The sequence below is a fragment of the Telmatherina bonti genome (assembly GCF_933228915.1).
Source record: "Telmatherina bonti genome assembly, chromosome: 5".
NCBI classification, from domain to species: Eukaryota; Metazoa; Chordata; class Actinopteri; order Atheriniformes; family Telmatherinidae; genus Telmatherina; species Telmatherina bonti.
In genome coordinates this window covers 35,534,340-35,553,420 of record NC_136623.1, presented here as the reverse complement: position 1 = coordinate 35,553,420, position 19,081 = coordinate 35,534,340, and the positions used below count along the sequence as shown (strand labels likewise).

Sequence of the window (19,081 nt, the reverse complement as noted above, 5' to 3'; positions counted from 1 at the left end):
GGAATGACCTAGAAGTCAATATTGAGCCTTCACAGTTATGAATCTCCAACACAAACAGAATCAATCGGCCAGCCTTAAGGCTTGCTGGATATTACTGAAGCAATGTTCTCACTGGATTGGGATCAATGGCTAAGCTAGAGTTGACCATCGATCCAAATCATGCTCTTGTCTCCTTCCCTGTCCCCTCCTTATACTTGAGCAGAGTCCAATGGGACAGGTGAGAAGAGCCTGGCTGAGGGGAAATGGCAGAATGTATTCACCCTGTGATCTCCAGCAGAACATGCTATAAAAACATCCTCCCTAAAGGTTTTTTTTATGGCAAAATAGTGCTTTAGATAGCAATTACTGAGTCAATTACTGAGTTATTCCCATGATAATTAGAAACATAACACTCCTTTAATAACCCTGATTGTCTCTCTGTAGTACTGTCTTCAAAACCCAACTAAATCTTGGACAAAACATCTGCCAGCATCTCTACGGTCATCTGTACATGTGCTATTATCATCAAACTGTGTCTTAACTATTTATTTGTAAGCTCGGATGTTTTACGACACATAAAGGCCAATGAGACAGAATAAACCGAACTTATTCCAAACAGGATTCTGTGGAAATAACACACAGATCAGCAGTGACCAATACTTTTCTCATCTGCACATCTCTTATCTTGGCTTTCAGGAGGAAAGAGATTGGCACTGAAACGAACCCACAATAGAAATTTTCCTTTTTCTTCCAGTTGTTTTTCTGCTTTTAACGGTTATTAATGCAACTATTAACCAGGTAAACTCACAGAACCAACTTCAACCCAGCTCATCTTGGCACCTCTGTGCAGAAAATCATCGTCTTGGCTTTATTCCAGCATACAGGACCATTACTTTTCCTCTTAGACAGACATAGAACTTTCTGTTCATTTCATGATGTCTGGCTGCTCCTGATTGGACATTTCCATCAGTTAAGCTTTCTGATTGGTGGAGGGTTGCCAGGAAGCTTCATCATAATTTACAGATCAAAATGGAGGTTTCATACCAGCATGGCGGCGATAGCGACCTTTCTCCTGCACATTTGGGATAAATAATTATGTTATCGTGGATCGCTCCTTGTGGAGTTAGAGAGCAGGTTTTCATTGTTTCCCTGCTGCAACACACCTGACTCAAACAATGGGTTGATCAGAAGCTTGTACAGAACATGACAACAAGCTTTTTTTTTTCATGTGAACCCAGCGAAACATCGAACAGGACACTGACCCAAGCGGTCGGGAGTTGGTGATCCTTGACTTAGAATCCCAGAATAAAAACTACGTTTGGGGCTGGATTGTAAATCACCTGGACAAGATATAAAAAAAAAATCTTTCATAGATCACCAATAGAGGATCTAGGATAGTATAATCAATAGGATAATCTATCCAACATAATTAACCACCAAGAGCTCGACACTACTGGTCAAGGAGCTGCGATGGCTTGGGGGCACTGGCGATCCAGTTAAAGGGTTAATGTAAAGTGGAAACCATTAAAAACAGAGAGCAGCACTGGGATGTGCAGGAATGGGAGATTCTCCTCATGATGAGCAGCTGACAAACCTGTGTGATGCTTCATGTCTTTTATTAAATCTGTCCATCATAAATCTGGTTCTTTCTGGGTAAATCTCCTTTTATTTGAGCGCTAAACTCATGAAACAGCTGACAGTTGTGATGAGGGAGGAGAAAACAGGAATCGGTAGAGGAGATGACGAAAGGAGAGGGAGGTGCAGGGAGTGAGATGTGGGGCGTCGGGCTGCAGTGTGTCTAGACGGTATTCATGATCCATCTGTCTGCCACCGCCACGGCAACAACCAGCGGCAGCAACAGGATGGCAAACTCCATTACCACAGAAACATTTTCTCCGTCCCTCTCCTTTTTCCTTACTGCCTTTCTCTGCTTCATCCCTCTCTCTTTCTGTCCATCCACTTCTCATGCTGCTGCTGTTTAGCCCGTCTCGTTTCCCAGTCCTTTCTTTGTCTCTTCTCTCCCTCTGAGCCTGTCTGCACTTTTTCCCTCTCTCCTGCCGCTTGGTTTTTTTTTTTTTTTTTGGCAGTTTCTCTCTTCCTTTCTGTTTCTCTCCTCTTCCATCAATCCCTCACTCCCTCTGTGTCTCTCAGGCATCACCAGAAAATGTGCACTGGCTCAGAAAATTACAATCATTGTACAGCTTTCCCATAACACCAGCCGCAGACACTTACATTAACATTCGCCCTAGACAGCTAAATATTTTAAGTACCCAGCTCAGGATTCTATCCATTGGAAATGAGGCCCCCTAAACCCCTCCCAAAAAAAAGTTTTCTCCCTGTGCTTTGTGAAGAGCTAGAGAGGTAGACAGTGAGAAAGAGAGTAAGAGAGAGAGAGAGAGAGTGAAAATAAGTGAGATGAATTCACAAAACAACAAGGTTGGAGAGGTGAAAAGCATTTGAGGGATGGAGGTAGGAGGTGGGGGAGTGAATGAAGGAGGGTGAGATGAGAGGATGAGATGGAGGAGAAGGTAAGAAACTCACCACACATACACACACAAACACAAAAACATGCACACACACCGAGTCAAGGATGAAAGTGCTGCTGTAGAAAGTTTTCCCTCTCTTTCTAAAAGTTGTTGAAAGAGAACGCTGGCGCACATCAAAGTGGCCTGGCAGACAGCCACCAGAGCCCACTGCTGTCCTTCACCCTCTCCTTCTCTCTCTGCATCCCTATCGCTGCATCTTTACCTCCCCCCCCCTCGCTCCATTGATCCTGATGAGTGGAGGGAACACCACTCTCATCTTGTTCCCTGGACGTTTGTGCTCAGCAATCTGGGGGGTGGGGGTGGCGCTGCGGGATGGAGAGGTGCGCTCATGAAAGCACAAACCTGCATCCATATCTGAAAGGTATAGAAACTGGACTTTGATCAATGTTATAAATTCTGTGAAAGGCTCGTCCACTGGACGGTAACTGGACCAAAGACCCTTCCCAGTCAATGAAATTAATGTAAAAAAATTTAAGCCATCAAAATGACTTCTCCAAAATGAGAAATATGTTGAATATGTGAGTGCAATGCAGAGACTGTCTCTGAGAGGGGACAGAGACTCTACCTCTAGAGGAAAATCCTTCAATGTCTGCAATAAGATGTCACATTTCTTCCATAAATCTGTCACGGAAAGTTGAACCTGTTAAGTGTCTGGGAGCATCAGAGACTTAAACAGACTGAATAAACTAATGAAGAAGTCTGGTTCTGTGCTGCAGATGCAACTGGAGCTCATGGAGCTGATTGTGCACAAGGTGCTAAACATGAAGACAATTCTGAACAACCTTCTACACGAGGAGGAAACAACAAAGAAGGTTTAGTCCGAGGATTCAACATTTCCCCTGTAGCACAGACAAGTACAGGAAATCATTCCTGCCTTCATGATATTTAAAATGTCCAACATAGTTAGAGGGTTAGCAGGTATTATGGTTTTGGTTGCTACAGGAACCAAAAGGCTGTCACAATCTCTGCCTGTTGTCCCCTGCTATCACTTAACTCTCCCTCCATCTACCTGCCAGCCACTCCCACTTCATCAGCCCGGCTCTGCTCACCTTCCTCCACAGCTGCAGCTCTTCCTCAGTCCTGCATGGAACCTCTGCAGCTCTCTCATAGCTTGTCAGATTGTTTTCTTCAGTATGAGAGACTTTCCAGTGTTCCTCTGTCTGATTACCTGGTGCTGACTCTGCCTGTTCCCGACCCGAACCTCCCGGCCCGTTCCCGACCCGAACCTCCTGGCCTGTTCCTGACTGGAACCTCCCGGCCGGTTCACAACCGGAACCTCCCGGCCGGTTCACGACCGGAACCTCCCGGCCGGTTCACGACCCGAACCTCCTGGCCTGTTCCTGACTGGAACCTCCCGGCCGGTTCACAACCGGAACCTCCCGGCCGGTTCACGACCGGAACCTCCCGGCCTGTTCCCGACCCGAACCTCCCGGCCTGTTCCCGACCGGAACCTCCCGGCCTGTTCCCGACCCGAACCTCCCGGCCTGTTCCCGACCCGAACCTCCCGGCCTGTTCCCGACCCGAACCTCCCGGCCGGTTCACGATCGGAACCTCCCGGCCTGTTCCCGACCCGAACCTCCCGGCCTGTTCCCGACCCGAACCTCCCGGCCTGTTCACGACTGGAACCTCCTGGCCTGTTCCCGACCGGAACCTCCCGGCCTGTTCCCGACCCGAACCTCCCGGCCGGTTCACGACCGGAACCTCCCGGCCTGTTCCCGACCCGAACCTCCCGGCCGGTTCACGACCGGAACCTCCCGGCCGGTTCACGATCGGAACCTCCCGGCCTGTTCCCGACCCGAACCTCCCGGCCTGTTCCCGACCCGAACCTCCCGGCCGGTTCACGACTGGAACCTCCTGGCCTGTTCCCGACCCGAACCTCCCGGCCGGTTCACGACTGGAACCTCCCGGCCGGTTCACGATCGGAACCTCCCGGCCTGTTCCCGACCCGAACCTCCCGGCCTGTTCCCGACCGGAACCTCCCGGCCGGTTCACGACTGGAACCTCCCGGCCGGTTCCCGACCCGAACCTCCCGGGCCGGTTTACGATCGGAACCTCCCGGCCTGTTCCCGACCCGAACCTCCCGGCCTGTTCCCGACCGGAACCTCCCGGCCGGTTCACGACTGGAACCTCCCGGCCGGTTCCCGACCCGAACCTCCCGGGCCGGTTTACGATCGGAACCTCCCGGCCTGTTCCCGACCCGAACCTCCCGTCTTGTTCCCGACCCGAACCTCCCGGCCTGTTCCCGACTGGAACCTCCCGGCCTGTTCCCGACTGGAACCTCCCGGCCGGTTCACGACTGGAACCTCCCGACCCGAACCTCCCGGCCGGTTCCCGACCCAAACCTCCTGGCCTGTTCCCGACCGGAACCTCCCGGCCGGTTCATGACTGGAACCTCCCGGCCGGTTCCCGACCCGAACCTCCCGGGCCGGTTCACGATCGGAACCTCCCGGCCTGTTCCCGACCCGAACCTCCCGGCCTGTTCCCGACCGGAACCTCCCGGCCTGTTCCCAACCCGAACCTCCCGGCCTGTTCCCGACCGGAACCTCCCGGCCGGTTCACGACTGGAACCTCCCGGCCGGTTCCCGACCCGAACCTCCCGGGCCGGTTCACGATCGGAACCTCCCGGCTTGTTCCCGACCGAACCTCCCGGCCTGTTCCCGACCGGAACCTCCCGGCCTGTTCCCGACCCGAACCTCCCGGCCTGTTCCCAACCCGAACCTCCCGGCCTGTTCCCGACCGAACCTCCCGGCCTGTTCCCGGCCGGAACCTCCCGGCCCGTTCCCGACCCGAAACTCCCGTCTTGTTCCCGACCGGAACCTCCCGGCCTGTTCCCGACCCGAACCTCCTGTCTTGTTCCCGACCGGAACCTCCCGGCCTGTTCCCGACCGGAACCTCCCGGCCCGTTCCCGACCCGAACCTCCTGGCCGGTTCCCGACCGAAACCTCCTGGCCTGTTCCCGACCCGAACCTCCCGGCCTGTTCCCGACCGAACCTCCCGGCCTGTTCCCGACCGGAACCTCCCGGCCTGTTCCCGACCCGAACCTCCCGTCTTGTTCCCGAATGGGCCGGGAGGTTCGGGTCGGGAACAGGCCCGTTCCCGACCGAAACCTCCTGGCCTGTTCCCAACCGAAACCTCCCGGCCTGTTCCCGACCCGAACCTCCCGTCTTGTTCCCGACCGGAACCTCCCAGGCCGGTTCCCGACCCGAACCTCCTGGCCTGTTCCCGACCGAAACCTCCCGGCCTGTTCCCGACCGGAACCACCCGGCCTGTTCCCGCCAAACAAAGTTGGTTCCCTGCTTCTCGTCTTTTCAGTCGTAACTTGTAAAAACTACATAATAAGTTCCAGTTTTATCATAAATGTGAAGTAGCAGCTCAACACCAGCATACTACTTCACTTTCTGCAGCAACTGAGGAGGAGAAGAAAGATAGACCACCGAACACGGGAGGCAAAACAACGCGTGTCATCGGGACAGGACAAGGTAACGAGCATGCTCAGAACGACCAGAATTAACTTAGAGCAGAATGAAGGTTTACATGACAGAGGAATTAAATAGTTCGGAGTTAAAATGTGAATAAACCAGACACATCTGAATTAGGTTTAATTTGCATTTGTGTTTACATGTGTTTACAAGTGTTTACATGGTCATTTTTTATCAGTTTAAAGCGGGATTAACTTTTATTCGACTTCTTTGTGTGGTGATTCCTGTTCCCTGGTGGGTTCTCTGGAGCAATACCATCCTTCTCTCACACAGCCACTCCCACAGAGGAGCCTATGCAGCTGGGAAGAGCGCACGTTTCCCCGGAGGAGCGGCAAAGGAGAAGGACCTCGGGTGACTGTTACTACTGTGGACTACCTGGACATCGTATTTCTTTCTGTCCCAACCGATCAAAAGACCAGGGTCGTCAGCAGCAGTGGGGGTACTGACGACCACATCCTCTGAGGTACTCCCCCACACTAAGACTCTCATCCCAGCAGTCCTGTTCAGCGATAATGTTCCCCATTCTGTTGATGCCTTGGTTGACTCTGGTGCAGAGGCCAATTTGTTGGATAGATCCTTAGCTAGCTCGCTACATATTAGTTTGAAGACCCTCTCATCCCCCATATCTGCGCAGGCCCTGGATGGCAGTCTTCTTTACACCATCACACTGCAATCTCTTCCTATAAAAATGATTGTTTCGGGTAATCATCAAGAACTTATCTCTTTTTACATTGTTGACTCACCTAAATCCCCTCTGGTTTTAGGCCACCCTTGGCTGGCTCTGCACAACCCTCACCTGGACTGGCAGACCGGGAGGATTATTAACTGGAGTTCATTCTGCCATGTCACCTGCCTTCGTTCAGCTGTTCCATCTACCCCTATTTCCAGCCGCCAACCTGTTCCCCTTGACCTGTCTACTGTTCCTTCAGTCTATCATGACTTAGGGGAGGTCTTTAGTAAAGACAACGCCTTGGCTCTTCCCCCACATAGACCCTACGACTGCTCAATTGATCTGCTCCCGGGGGCGCCATTACCCACCAGCCGTCTATACAACATCTCCCGACCAGAAACTGAGGCTATGGAGACATATATCTCAGATTCTCTCGCTGCAGGACTAATCAGGCCCTCTTCGTCACCCCTAGGGGCTGGGTTTTTCTTCGTCTCAAAGAAGGATGGTTCGCTCAGACCTTGTATAGATTATCGTGGTTTAAACGCTATCACTGTAAAGAATAAGTACCCTTTACCTCTGCTTGACTCTGTATTCAACTCCCTTCACGGCGCCACAATTTTCACTAAACTGGACCTCCGCAACGCTTATCATTTGGTGCGAATAAAGGAGGGTGATGAATGGAAGACCGCTTTCAGAACCCCTCTCGGCCACTTTGAATATCTGGTCATGCCATTTGGGTTGTGTAACGCTCCTGCAGTATTTCAGGCCATGGTCAATGATGTGCTGAGAGACCTCATTAACCATTTTGTGTTTGTCTATTTGGATGACATCCTCATTTTCTCCCGGACTCACTCGGAACATGAGCAACATGTCAGACAGGTACTGCAGAGACTGTTGGAGAACCGTTTGTTTGTCAAAGCAGAGAAATGTGACTTTCATAAGGATACCATCTCGTTTCTGGGCTATATCTTTGAGCGTGGACAGGTCTGAGCTGACCCAGAGAAGATCAAGGCTGTTGCGGATTGGCCGACTCCAACCTCTGTTAAAGAACTGCAGCGCTTTCTGGGTTTTGCAAACTTTTATCGACGCTTTATACGCAATTTCAGCCGTACAGCTCTCCCCCTAACCCGTCTCACTTCTCCATCGGTCCCTTTTTACTGGTCAGATGCGGCAGCCCAGGCTTTCCACAAACTTAAAGAACTGTTCACCTCAGCTCCAGTTCTTATCCATCCAGACCTGAACCACCAATTCGTAGTGGAAGTGGATGCCTCGGACACCGGAGTAGGAGTCGTGTTGTCCCAGAGATCTTCTGAGACCCAGAAACTTCACCCTTGTGCCTACTTTTCCCGACGTCTTTCCCCCGCGGAACGCAATTATCATGTTGGGGACCGAGAACTCCTTGCCATCAAACTGGCTCTAGAGCACTGGCAGCACTGGCTGGAGGGATCCAGAGTTCCATTCTTTATTTGGACCGATCACAGGAACCTGGAGTATTTGCAGTCGGCTAAACAACTGAATCCCCGCCAAGCCCGTTGGTCTCTATTCTTCAACCGGTTCCATTTCTCACTGTCATACAGACCAGGCTCCAAGAACCAGAAACCCGACTCACTTTCACGTCAGTTTGCCCCTGAAGCCACCACCTCTGTGGTGGAAACCATCCTACCAGCTTCCTGCATCGTGGCTGCGGTCTCATGGGAGGTTGAGAACAGGGTCATTGCAGACCAGCAACACCAGCCTGACCCGGGTACTGGTCCCCCGGATCGATTGTTCGTTCCCGACACCGCCCGATCCCTGGTTCTCCAGTGGGGTCACTCCTCCCGTTTGGCTTATCATCCTGGTTCCTCACGCACTCTCTCCCTTATCAGACGCAGGTTTTGGTGGCCAACCATGGAGAAGGATGCGCAGGAGTTCGTGGCGGCCTGTACCACTTGTGCTAGGAGTAAGGCTTTGCATCGACCCCCAGCTGGTCTTCTACGTCCTCTGCCTGTCCCTAGCAGACCCTGGTCGCACCTTGCAGTAGATTTTGTTACCGGCCTACCCGTTTCCAAAGGTAAAGACACCATCCTGACTATAGTGGACCGTTTTTCCAAGGCTGTGCATTTCGTCGCTCTCCCCAAGCTCCCCTCAGCCAAGGAAACTGCCGACCTGTTGGTGCACCATGTCTTCCGACTCCATGTATTGCCCACTGACATAGTTTCTGACAGAGGACCTCAGTTCACTTCACAGGTGTGGAAGGCCTTTTGTCTCTCCATTGGCGCCACAGTCAGTTTGTCCTCCGGTTTCCACCCCCAGACTAACGGTCAAGCAGAGAGAGCAAACCAGGACCTGGAGACCGTCCTTCGTTGTGTGGCTGAATCCAACCCTTCATCGTGGAGCGACCATCTGGACTGGGTTGAGTACTCGCACAACTCCCTCACATCCTCAGCTTCTGGTCTGTCCCCTTTTGAATGCTCTCTTGGGTACCAGCCGCCCCTGTTCCCTGTCCAAGAGGTTGAAGTAGCTGTTCCATCGGTTCAGCACCACATCCGCCGTTGTCGTCGGGCCTGGAGGACGGCTCGGACTGCTCTGCTTCGGGCTGGGGAACGTGGTCGACGCCAGGCCGGTCGCCATCACACAGCTGGGCCCAGATACGCTCCTGGTCAGAAGGTCTGGTTGTCTTCGAAGAACATTCCCTTGCGAACTGACGCCAAGAAGTTGGCTCCCCGCTACCTGCAGCTCCCCCGATCTATGCGGATTCATCCCTCCTTCCATGTCTCCCAGTTGAAGCCTGTGTCTTCCAGCCCCCTGGTCCCTCCTTCCGGGCCCCCTCCTCCCGCCCGGCTTGTGGCTGGTCGCCCGGCGTACACCGTCCAACGTCTTCTGGATGTGCGCCGTCGCGGCCGGGGCTTCCAGTTTTTGGTTGACTGGGAGGGTTATGGCCCTGAGGAGCGGGCTTGGGTCCCCCGCTCTTTTATCCTGGATCCTTCCCTGGTCAGGGATTTCCGTCGGGCCCATCCCGAGAAGTTCTGGTCGCCGGGTGGCTCCCGTTGAGGGGGGGGGGGGGGTACTGTGGTGATTCCTGTTCCCTGGTGGGTGTGGTCAGCTGGGAACTGGAGGCACAGCTGATCCACATTTCTGCAATCAACGAACCACCTATTTAAGACCAGCTCTGCCTGCTATCCAGCGCCAGATTGTTGATTGCCCTGCGGTAAAACAGCTCTCGGCCTCAGCTTACGTTGCTTGTGCTAGACCTTGATTTGTAACCTGTCCTGTCTTCCTCCTGCCAGAGAAAGCCAGCCTGCCTGCTCGTTCGCTTGCTCCCCTGCCTGCCTGCCTCCTGACGCTCGCCAGTCTGCCAGTCTCTGAAAGTTCCGCTGGAAGAATTCACAGGAATCTGTGGGAAATCAATAAACCTCTCTCTGTACTCAGACAGTGTCCGCTCTTTGGATCCTACTAGCCCCTCACCCACAACACTTTGTCTGTTGGGTCCATTTAACGGAAGTCAGGTGTTTTGGAACAGGGATACATGGAAAACCTGGAGGACCGGAGCTGGTCACCCCTGCCATAGACTGTTCAGGAGATAACACCTTTCAGGGGTGAAGTAGGTTCAGAAATTCTGAGTTTGATCCAGGGCACTCAAAAGATTCAGCCATTAAGGGCACGGCACACATGTCCAAACATGCCCATAAATCTTGTGGAAAGCCTTCCCAAAAGAGTTCTTGTAACGCCAATGAGTGGACCGACCTTGCAGATTAAGAATGGGGTGTCGGAGATGAAGCAATACTTTTAGCTTTATGTGATTAGTGTACATGTAGCCAGTTTGTAACGTGGGAAAGACAGACAGCCGACTCAGAACTATGTTAAACATCAGTGTTGGGCTGAAGCTGGAAAACTGGTGGCTCCACCAGTGGGTCTCCAGATCACTATCTACTGGCTTTACTATGAATCCACTTTGATTAGAAAAAAGAAGAAGAAGTTGTAATTTATATCAGGAAGCAAAAAGTAGTACAATAAAGGAAGAAGAAAATAATTTCCAGATATGATGTCAAGCCTTTGGGAAAAAGCCAAATCTGCACTACTGCTGAATCTGCTAGTCACTGCTTGCAACTACAGAACAGCTCTGCTTGTATTTTACTCATGTCATAGACATGTACAACTGCAGCTTTGCACACAATTTTTTATTTTTTTAAGAAAGGTGTTGCATCTCAGACTCTGAGAACTTCCAAAATGCAAATGAGCTAGAGCCTGGTCCTGAGGGCATCCTGTGCAAAACAAAGCACTGGAACAGCAGCTGCTAGGATACGCACATGACTCCAGGCATTCGTTAAGTCAAGTAAAACAGCATGTCCAACAACAGAACCTTCAAGCACACAGATATGAAATCGTTTTAGTTTAAAATCCACCACAAACCTCCATCCAAAGGGATGGAAATCATCTCAGAATATCATTTCATCCACACTGTTGGAGCAGCAGCTGCTTTTCACCAGGACAATGAAGAGCAGCACACTTCAAATCTGTCCAAATACAATATAAACTGCATGAAAAGTTCTAAATGAACAGCAGAAGGTATCCTCATTTTATCTGCTCAGCAGAGACTGTAAAGAGGGGGTGAGGGAAGAATGACAAGACGGTATGGTGTACTTGTATGAGGCAACACACAGAGAAGAACAGAGGTGTAACAGCATCCTGAAGCACTCACAGTTGAAGATGCCCGGTGGAGGGTGCTGGGTGACCACGGGGCAGTTCTCCTCATCACTGTTGTCCCCACAGTTATTCAGCTGGTTGCAGATCAGCGAGCCCAGACGCAAGCAATTCCCATTGGTGCAGTGGAACTTGCACTCTGTTCAAGGAGGGAATGAGGGGTGGGGGGCAGAAAAAAAGGAAACATTTTTAAGCACAACTCTTCCAAACATTTTCTTCTGTGAGTAGGGGGAAGCCCAAGCATCAGGGCTGATGCTGCATTTAGCATCCAAACAGAACAAAATGTTCTGTTTGTTCACGGTCCTGAAGGCATCGCCACCTTTGAGGAGCAATACTTGAATCATTCTGCTTCGTCTCTGCAGCAGAGACGCTTAAATGGTTAAAACAACCAAATAATGGAAAACCTGAAAAGAACAATTTTGATACAATAATTTTTAAAAAGTACACCCACTCACACACACACACACACACACACACACAAAGCAGCGTTGCTGCAGCTGTATTTCATACAGACACGTTTTAAAAGCTGCAAAATGCTCATGACTGTTATATAAAATTCTGCTTGTTATCTGTTCCTCCAAATGTGCAAGGTTACCTGTGCACTCAAACACAAAGCAGAGTTAATGTGTTGTGTTCACACAAAAACAAGGTCAGATTAAAAAAAAAGAAAGAAAAAAGCAAAATGGCTTCCTGTAAAAAACAGCAATCGAATAAACAGCCCCTTCAAAGCAGCCTTTGATGTGCTGCAGCCCAAAACCATGAAGTGTTTCTGTCATGGTTATTACCAAAATGCTTTCCGTCTAAATAATAATATGCCTGATTAGCACTATCTGTTGGAAAGGAAACATAAAACCCATGAATGTGTGAGTATATATTTCCACATATATAATGTAAAGATATATACTGTATGTGTATACATATATATATATATATATATATATATATATATATATATATATATATATATATATATGTATACACATACAGTATATATCTTTATATATATCTCTATATATATATAGAGGTTACGGGCTGGGATTTGACGTTGGCATGTACTCTGCTCCAATAAGAGAGCAGCCTGGGAGAGTTATCCTTCAAGCCGGACTTGAACCAGCGACCTATAGGATTCCTGTCATGCAGCACCTACAGGCCTCCGCGCTACCAGCTGAGCTATCAAAGGTAGTAAAAGGGCTACATCCTCCAACCGCCGCTACTATCACCTTCAGCTAGCTCAACCTGTCCTTTTCCAGTCGACCTGAATTTTACACAGACTGTTGCTATGTTCACACTGCAGGCCTTAATGCGCAATTTCAATTTTCCAGTCTAATCCATTTTTTTTGCTTGGCTTTTCATATTACATTTAAATGTGACATGTCTACAGACTGCTCTGTGAAGAGCTCAGGTTCCTAAAGCGACCCCAATCCTCGGTTGAACTTTAATGATGGCACGCACAGATCGGTCTTCATGGAAACCAGTGTGGAAGTAACTAGTACTGTCATTTAGGGGCTTCTGTCAATAACAGTGTCTGTTGGCAGTCGGGAAAGATGTGAGCGCATAATGGCAAAAAGGCTGTTGAGGAGAAAGAATGTAACTTTGCCATGATCTCGCTACTCGGTGAAACTTCTGCAACATCTGTACAAAGCAGTGTGTGGAAGCGGCCTTGGAGCCAGTAGTGGAGAGTTCAGGATGCAAGTGGGTTCGCAAAGCTGGAGTTAAAATGTCAAGAAGTACCTTGACATTGACCTAAGCTTCAAGACTATAGAAAAGCATTGCGTCATTCAGGAGGCCCATCATTCTGAAAAAGAGAGTAGAAGTTGGGCTGTACTGGTTAGCAACAGTGGGACGGTTACCAAACCTTGACTAACCTGTTTGGCATTCCCAAATCCTCTGTTTGCTCTGCACTCCATGACTTTTCCAGGGCCGTGCATCATGTCCTCAGTTATGAGTACATCAAACTGCTTTTGGGAGACTATCTCCAGGAGCTCCAGAAAAACACCAAAGATGCATTGAATGCAATCTGGCTGTTCAGACTGAAGTTGCGTGGTAAAAGATCAGATAAGGGGGCTGGTATAAAGATGTCTGTTTTAACATCCGGGTTACGCATGAGATTTTCACACCCGTCTTGTGGCACCTAGACCTGCGTTTCCTGAAAAGAGTCAGAAACTAAGGACAGAGGGCCATGGGCTTCCTGAGCCTGCCAAGACCCAGATTCAAGCCAGGGTTGCTGCGGCCACAACGCAGAGTACTAACCACTATACTATCACAGCTGTTCTGTACATGTGTGTCTTTGTTGATTTGTATGAAAGTTTTTCTATTGATGCGAGTCTAGAAGACATGAGGTTTTACAGGTGGTGTATCTAGCTTTGCTGTATGTGCAACGGTTTAAATATCATTGTTAAGAGAAGGTATCAATAAGATATGGGAGTAGAGAATCAGTGCGTTCCTGGGCTGAAGCAGGATCAGCGCGACAGAAATGCAGGAAGACTTCCTTGCTGGGCAAATCTGGAGCATGAACCAAAGCCTGCTTTCTTTGAGCAAGCCAGGAGTTTAACCTGGAGTCTTCTGATCTGTAGTGAGATGCGGTTTTCCATTGCATGATGTTGGCATGTGCTCTGCTCCAATAAGAGAGCAGCCTGAGAGAGCTATCCTTCGAGCCGGACTTGAACCAGCAACCATAACGGCTCTTTTGTAGGTGTGTTTCATTTTGAAAAAGAGAGTAGAAGTGTGGCTGAAGGAGACCTTGAAGCCAGGAGCTGTGATTTCAGCATGCGAGTGGGTTCACAAAGCTTTTGGGGCTGGAATGGTGTTTGACTATTTGACTCTGTCAACAGATGTCCATAGACAAGTGTTGAGGACGTATGTTCGATTTACCAAGTAAACCAAAATTTGTGGCACCACCTGACAAGTCAGGAACAAAGTTACTCAACAATGCCTCAGTCTCAAGAGCCAGCAGTGAAGGCTGAGCTCAAGTGCTGGCTTTGTTACAGGCAATCTAGCAAAGACAAATGCAAAATAAGCACAGACACCTTTCGTTTATTCAACAGGTGAACGTTAATTGGTTCAATCAATGTGATGCACTCAAATTTCCTACGCTCAAATATTGTCAGTCTAACTACAAAAATATAATCATAAAATGGTTAAGGTAATGAGACAATAAATGAATGACGGTCATATGGATTTCTGTGTGTGTGTGCGTATTCTGAAGGGTATTCTGGATGAAAAACCATGCAAATATTTTATCACAATAAGGCAAAAGAGCAACAACAAAGTGTTTGATGCACTGGAAAGCAAGGCCATGATAGTGTGGCCTCCAGTGTGGTGATGGGAAGCCTCGGCTTCACTTTGTCTAAAGTTCTGCAAAGAGAAGCAGAAATATCAACCCTGAATGATAAGAACTGTAAAATATGGCCTTGGAAACAAAAAAAAGGAAGAAAAGCTTAAGAAGAAGAAGCTTGCTTGGATTTATAGTGATGTATAGATTGTGGATTGATGAAATACATTGAAGGAGGAAATTTATGTGCACTTTCAAGTCTTCTGGTTGATGTGAAACTTTTATATAAATGCGTGAAGACTCTTCATAACAGCAATATGAACTTTATAGAACAAGAAACATCAACCCATTCATTTGAAATGAATTTCTACTTTGGGAAAAGCGTAAATAAAGCGTAAATATTCTTACATAAATAATATAAACATGTCAACACATAAAGGATGTTGTTGTTAGATGATAATGCATTGATCATTTCATGGCCCCCTCATTAGGTCCACCTTGCTTTCAGGACAGTCTTGATTTTAGATTTAACTTGGAATTAAAAACATCTCTTAGCTCTAAATATCAGAACTCATTATAGCGTTGATGACAGCAGTCGGAGATGATGTAAGCTTCCAGCTGCCTGAACCATTAATACCAGATAGCTTGGATCAATGCTTTCATGTTGTTTCCAGATAATTCTAATCCTACCATCTGAATGTGGAGACTTATCAGAATGACAGGTTTTGGTACAGGCAACTGCTTCTTACCACTGTCCACTGACCACTGTCTGTGAATCCCAGAGAAATTGAGATGATTACTTTGAAGCAAGTTATTTTCACCATGTCTCCATGTCTAAATGTGTTGAGATGCTGCCATGTGATTGGCTGATATTTGTATTACCAAGAAGCTGGCAGGTGGAGCTGATAGACTGATTGGAGTGTAAGTCATGAATTCTACTTTTGTCTATGCATCAACTCTGCAACACGTCCTGTAGAGTAAACTGTCCTGCAATAGAGTCTCCATCAGCCTCAATTTGCTCAGTTGAAACTTCTGCAAAACCTGCAGCGATCCTTTAGTACCGCACACCGGTACTTCTTTGGGTTCTTGTTTAATCCAGACTAGAGTTTTAAATTCTTCTCCTTAAATACAAAGCCCTTAGTGACCAAGCCTTAAGGATGTCAGATCCAGTTTCTCCCATCAGACCGCTTCCCTCTCAGACTGCAGGTGTAGTTGTGGTTCCTTCAGTCATCGGATCCCTCTCTGTGGAACCAGTTCCCAGTCTGAGTTCAGAAAGCAGACATTGTCTCAGCTTTCCTGTTATAGTCTGAAAATATGCACATTGATTGTACAGTGTATTTATTTTTATACTTAGTTTTCTGCAGGGGGGCTAGAATCTTTCTGAGTACACAAGCTCAAGTGGAACCACAAAATCTCAGTGGTAAATGAGCTCTGATCCATCACTGCCAGCATAATCATCCTGGAATATGTAATTAAAACTCAAACAAACTGCGAAATAATAACAGCGCGGTGGAGGCATGTTCACCTCGTGTCATCTCCATGGATATGTTTTTACCTACTTCTTTCTTCTCAGGGCAAAAAAAAATGTTTTTCTCAGACTCATGATGCACAGAGAAGGAAAACAGCCTCCACTATTTAGCAAAACAAAAAAGGTGTCAGAACAGGGACAGGTAATGAACCATTAAGAGAACTGGGCAGGATGGAAGAGCACAGAGTGGTTTGCTCTCATGTCATTAAACCTTTTTCTAGAAATATGGTGAATTAAAGCTCATATCAGCTGGCAGGAGTTGCAGTAAACAGCTAGGCAGCGGCTAGGGCAGTAGGGCTGGTCTGCTTCATCCCAGCCAATCAGCCGTTCCGTCTTTGGGCGAGACAGTTATGCTTCCTTACATCGAGTCTTGGTATCACGAGTGATGTGACCAGTGACGACTGGAGACGCCATGGGCTCAGTTTGGCTGCTGTGCTTCCATCCGCCTGCCTCAGGGCACTCTGTGGCAACGCATGTCGCTCACCACCACCAGTGAATGAATGAAGAGTAAATAAATAATCGATTAAAAATAAAGTGACAACTTTGTATCGTGCAGCCAGGGATTGGTAAAGTTCCTCCTGATGTCACCAGATGAGATCTGCAAACAACTTTAAAGTAAATCTGCAAATCTCGAGAACTCACTGAAGGACATCTCCTCAGTGGAGGTGGACCGAGAACAAAATTGACAATTTTATTTGGTAGTGACCCTAATGACCTGCATGTATTCAGGAACATTAAAAAGGTTGTATTTTCCTTCCTAGGCTCCTTTCAAAGTTTTTATTGAAGTGGTTTATTTGCTGTATTTTACACAAAAATCACGGCCAAAAAATTTTGCTTTCTCCTGTTCAGCTAATAACCGACAATAAAAGATATTTTAGTGATAATCTGTTGACTATGTGGTTCAACCAACTAAATAATAAAGAGGTCATTAAATGAAATTAGTTTAGTGACAGCAGTTTTTTGTAGGGAAATATTAACTGAAACTAAAAACATTCACATTTAGTCTCACAAATGGATTCAGCTTGTCCGTGAGACTGAGAGAATTGGACGAATTTCCACGTGAAATATGCAGACACATGATGTATTTAACAATAAGTATAAAAATAAATACAGTAACACATCAGCTTTGACACCTGAGTGTCAAACTCATTAGCTAATATAATTACGGAGGTAATTGGGTATTGTGATCAAGTTTCAGCCCAATTCTTCTCTTCTTTAGTCTCTGATTGTTTGTTGTGCTGAGGTGAAAGATGAGATATGGAAGCATGGAAAAAGAAAAACTTATTAAGGTAATACATTAATGTTAGCGGAGGGGGAGTTGTTTTTGGCGCAGGTAATCAACCCACACAAACTTCATCAGCGCATCCCTGCAGCACATTGCAGAAACAGGCACCTTGCAGGCCTTCCGATTCGCCCGGCTGCCAGCGAGCGACCTAATGACACTGCACATTTTCTCCTCTTCCTCCCATAACAGCTTGTTCTGCTCTTGTCTAGACGGCGGCGGAGGGGGGAGGGGCAGGAACAGAGATCTGATTCAAAGAACAGACCAGCATGACCGTTCTTCCCATTTTTTTCTTGGAGTGGCAATTAGTGAAGGCTGAGCGACTTGCCCAGCCTTTCCTCTCTTCACCCTGTCTTTCATTTTGTCTCAGCTATTGCTCTGATCATCTGTCTAACCTCCTCTTTCAGTCTCATCTTCCCTTATGTCAATCCCAGTCTCTATTACTCTCTTACTCTCCCATCTAGTCTGTTCCATCTCGTCTAGCCCGCTGTCCACCCTCTCACGGTGTGTCATCACATTCACTCTTCCATCTTCTGGCTCTTCCTGATGCTCTCATCCCTGTTTTCTTCTTTGCCGTCTTCTCAAGCAACGCTGCTGTGAGGTGTTACATGAATCTCTGAACTGAAAGCTAAAGCCACAACAAATGTGACACTGCAGTTAACCTGACCCCCTCCCCATCCTGTCACATGCAGAACGGTTAAAAAGCAAAGGTTTACACTGCTCTGCTGTGTCGTTTAGGCTGAAAAAATGAGCAGGAGGCAAACAAACAGCAGTTGTTCTCATTAAAGAGGACGTCTTCTGCATGTGCCAGCCTAAATAAGAGGTCATAGTACGGTGACTTTAAGCAGAAACATCTTGCTGTATCAGAAAACCCATCTCTGTTTCTTTGCTATTTGTTCTTCACAATATTCAATTCAATTCAATTCAACTTTATTTATATAGCGTCAAATCACGGCAATGCCATCTCAAGACGCTTTACAGACAGAGGGGAAAACATAATGAAGGCCAATTCATAAAAGAAAGAGATAAAGAGAAAAAGAAAGAAGCTCAGTGTATCAGGAAATGTCCCTCAGCAGTCTAAACCTATAGCAGCATAACTAAGGGATGCTAACCATCCCTAGCTATAGGACTTATCAAAAAGATAAGTCTTCAGCCTAGTCTTAAAGGTGGGGAGGGTGTCTGCTTCCCTAACACTAACTGGGAGCTTATTCCATAAGAGAGGGGCCTGATAACCAAAGGCTCTGCCTCCTGCTCGGCTCTTTGAGACTCTACGAACCACAAGTAAGCCTGCAGTCTGCGAACGAAGTACTCTACTTGGTATATAAGGAACAATGAGGTCTTTGATATATAGTGGTGCCTGGTTGTGGAGGGCTTTATATGTAAGGAGAAGGATTTTAAATTCTATTCTAGATTCAACAGGCAGCCAATGAAGAGAGGCTAAAACTGGAGAAATATGATCTCTCCTGCTGGTTCTGGTCAGGACTCTGGCTGCAGAATTCTGGATCAGCTGAAGGCTTTTCAGGGCATATTTAGGACAGCCCAGTAATAGAGAGTTACAGTAATCTAGTCTCGAAGTAACAAAAGCGTGAACCAGTTTTTCTGCATCACTCTGAGACAGAATGTCCCTAATTTTGGCTATATTATGT

General features: G+C 47.8%; 1 protein-coding gene across 1 annotated transcript in view; it reads right to left on the bottom strand.

Annotated features, from left to right (window-relative positions):
- The window catches only part of LOC306756192 (low-density lipoprotein receptor class A domain-containing protein 4-like), a 171,848-nt gene that overhangs the window by 111,176 nt on the left and 41,591 nt on the right, over positions 1-19,081 (bottom strand). The window contains exon 2 of the mRNA XM_079240874.1: positions 11,353-11,493. Coding sequence (XP_079097000.1) covers positions 11,353-11,493 — 141 coding nt within the window. The remainder of the gene's footprint in view (positions 1-11,352; positions 11,494-19,081) is intronic.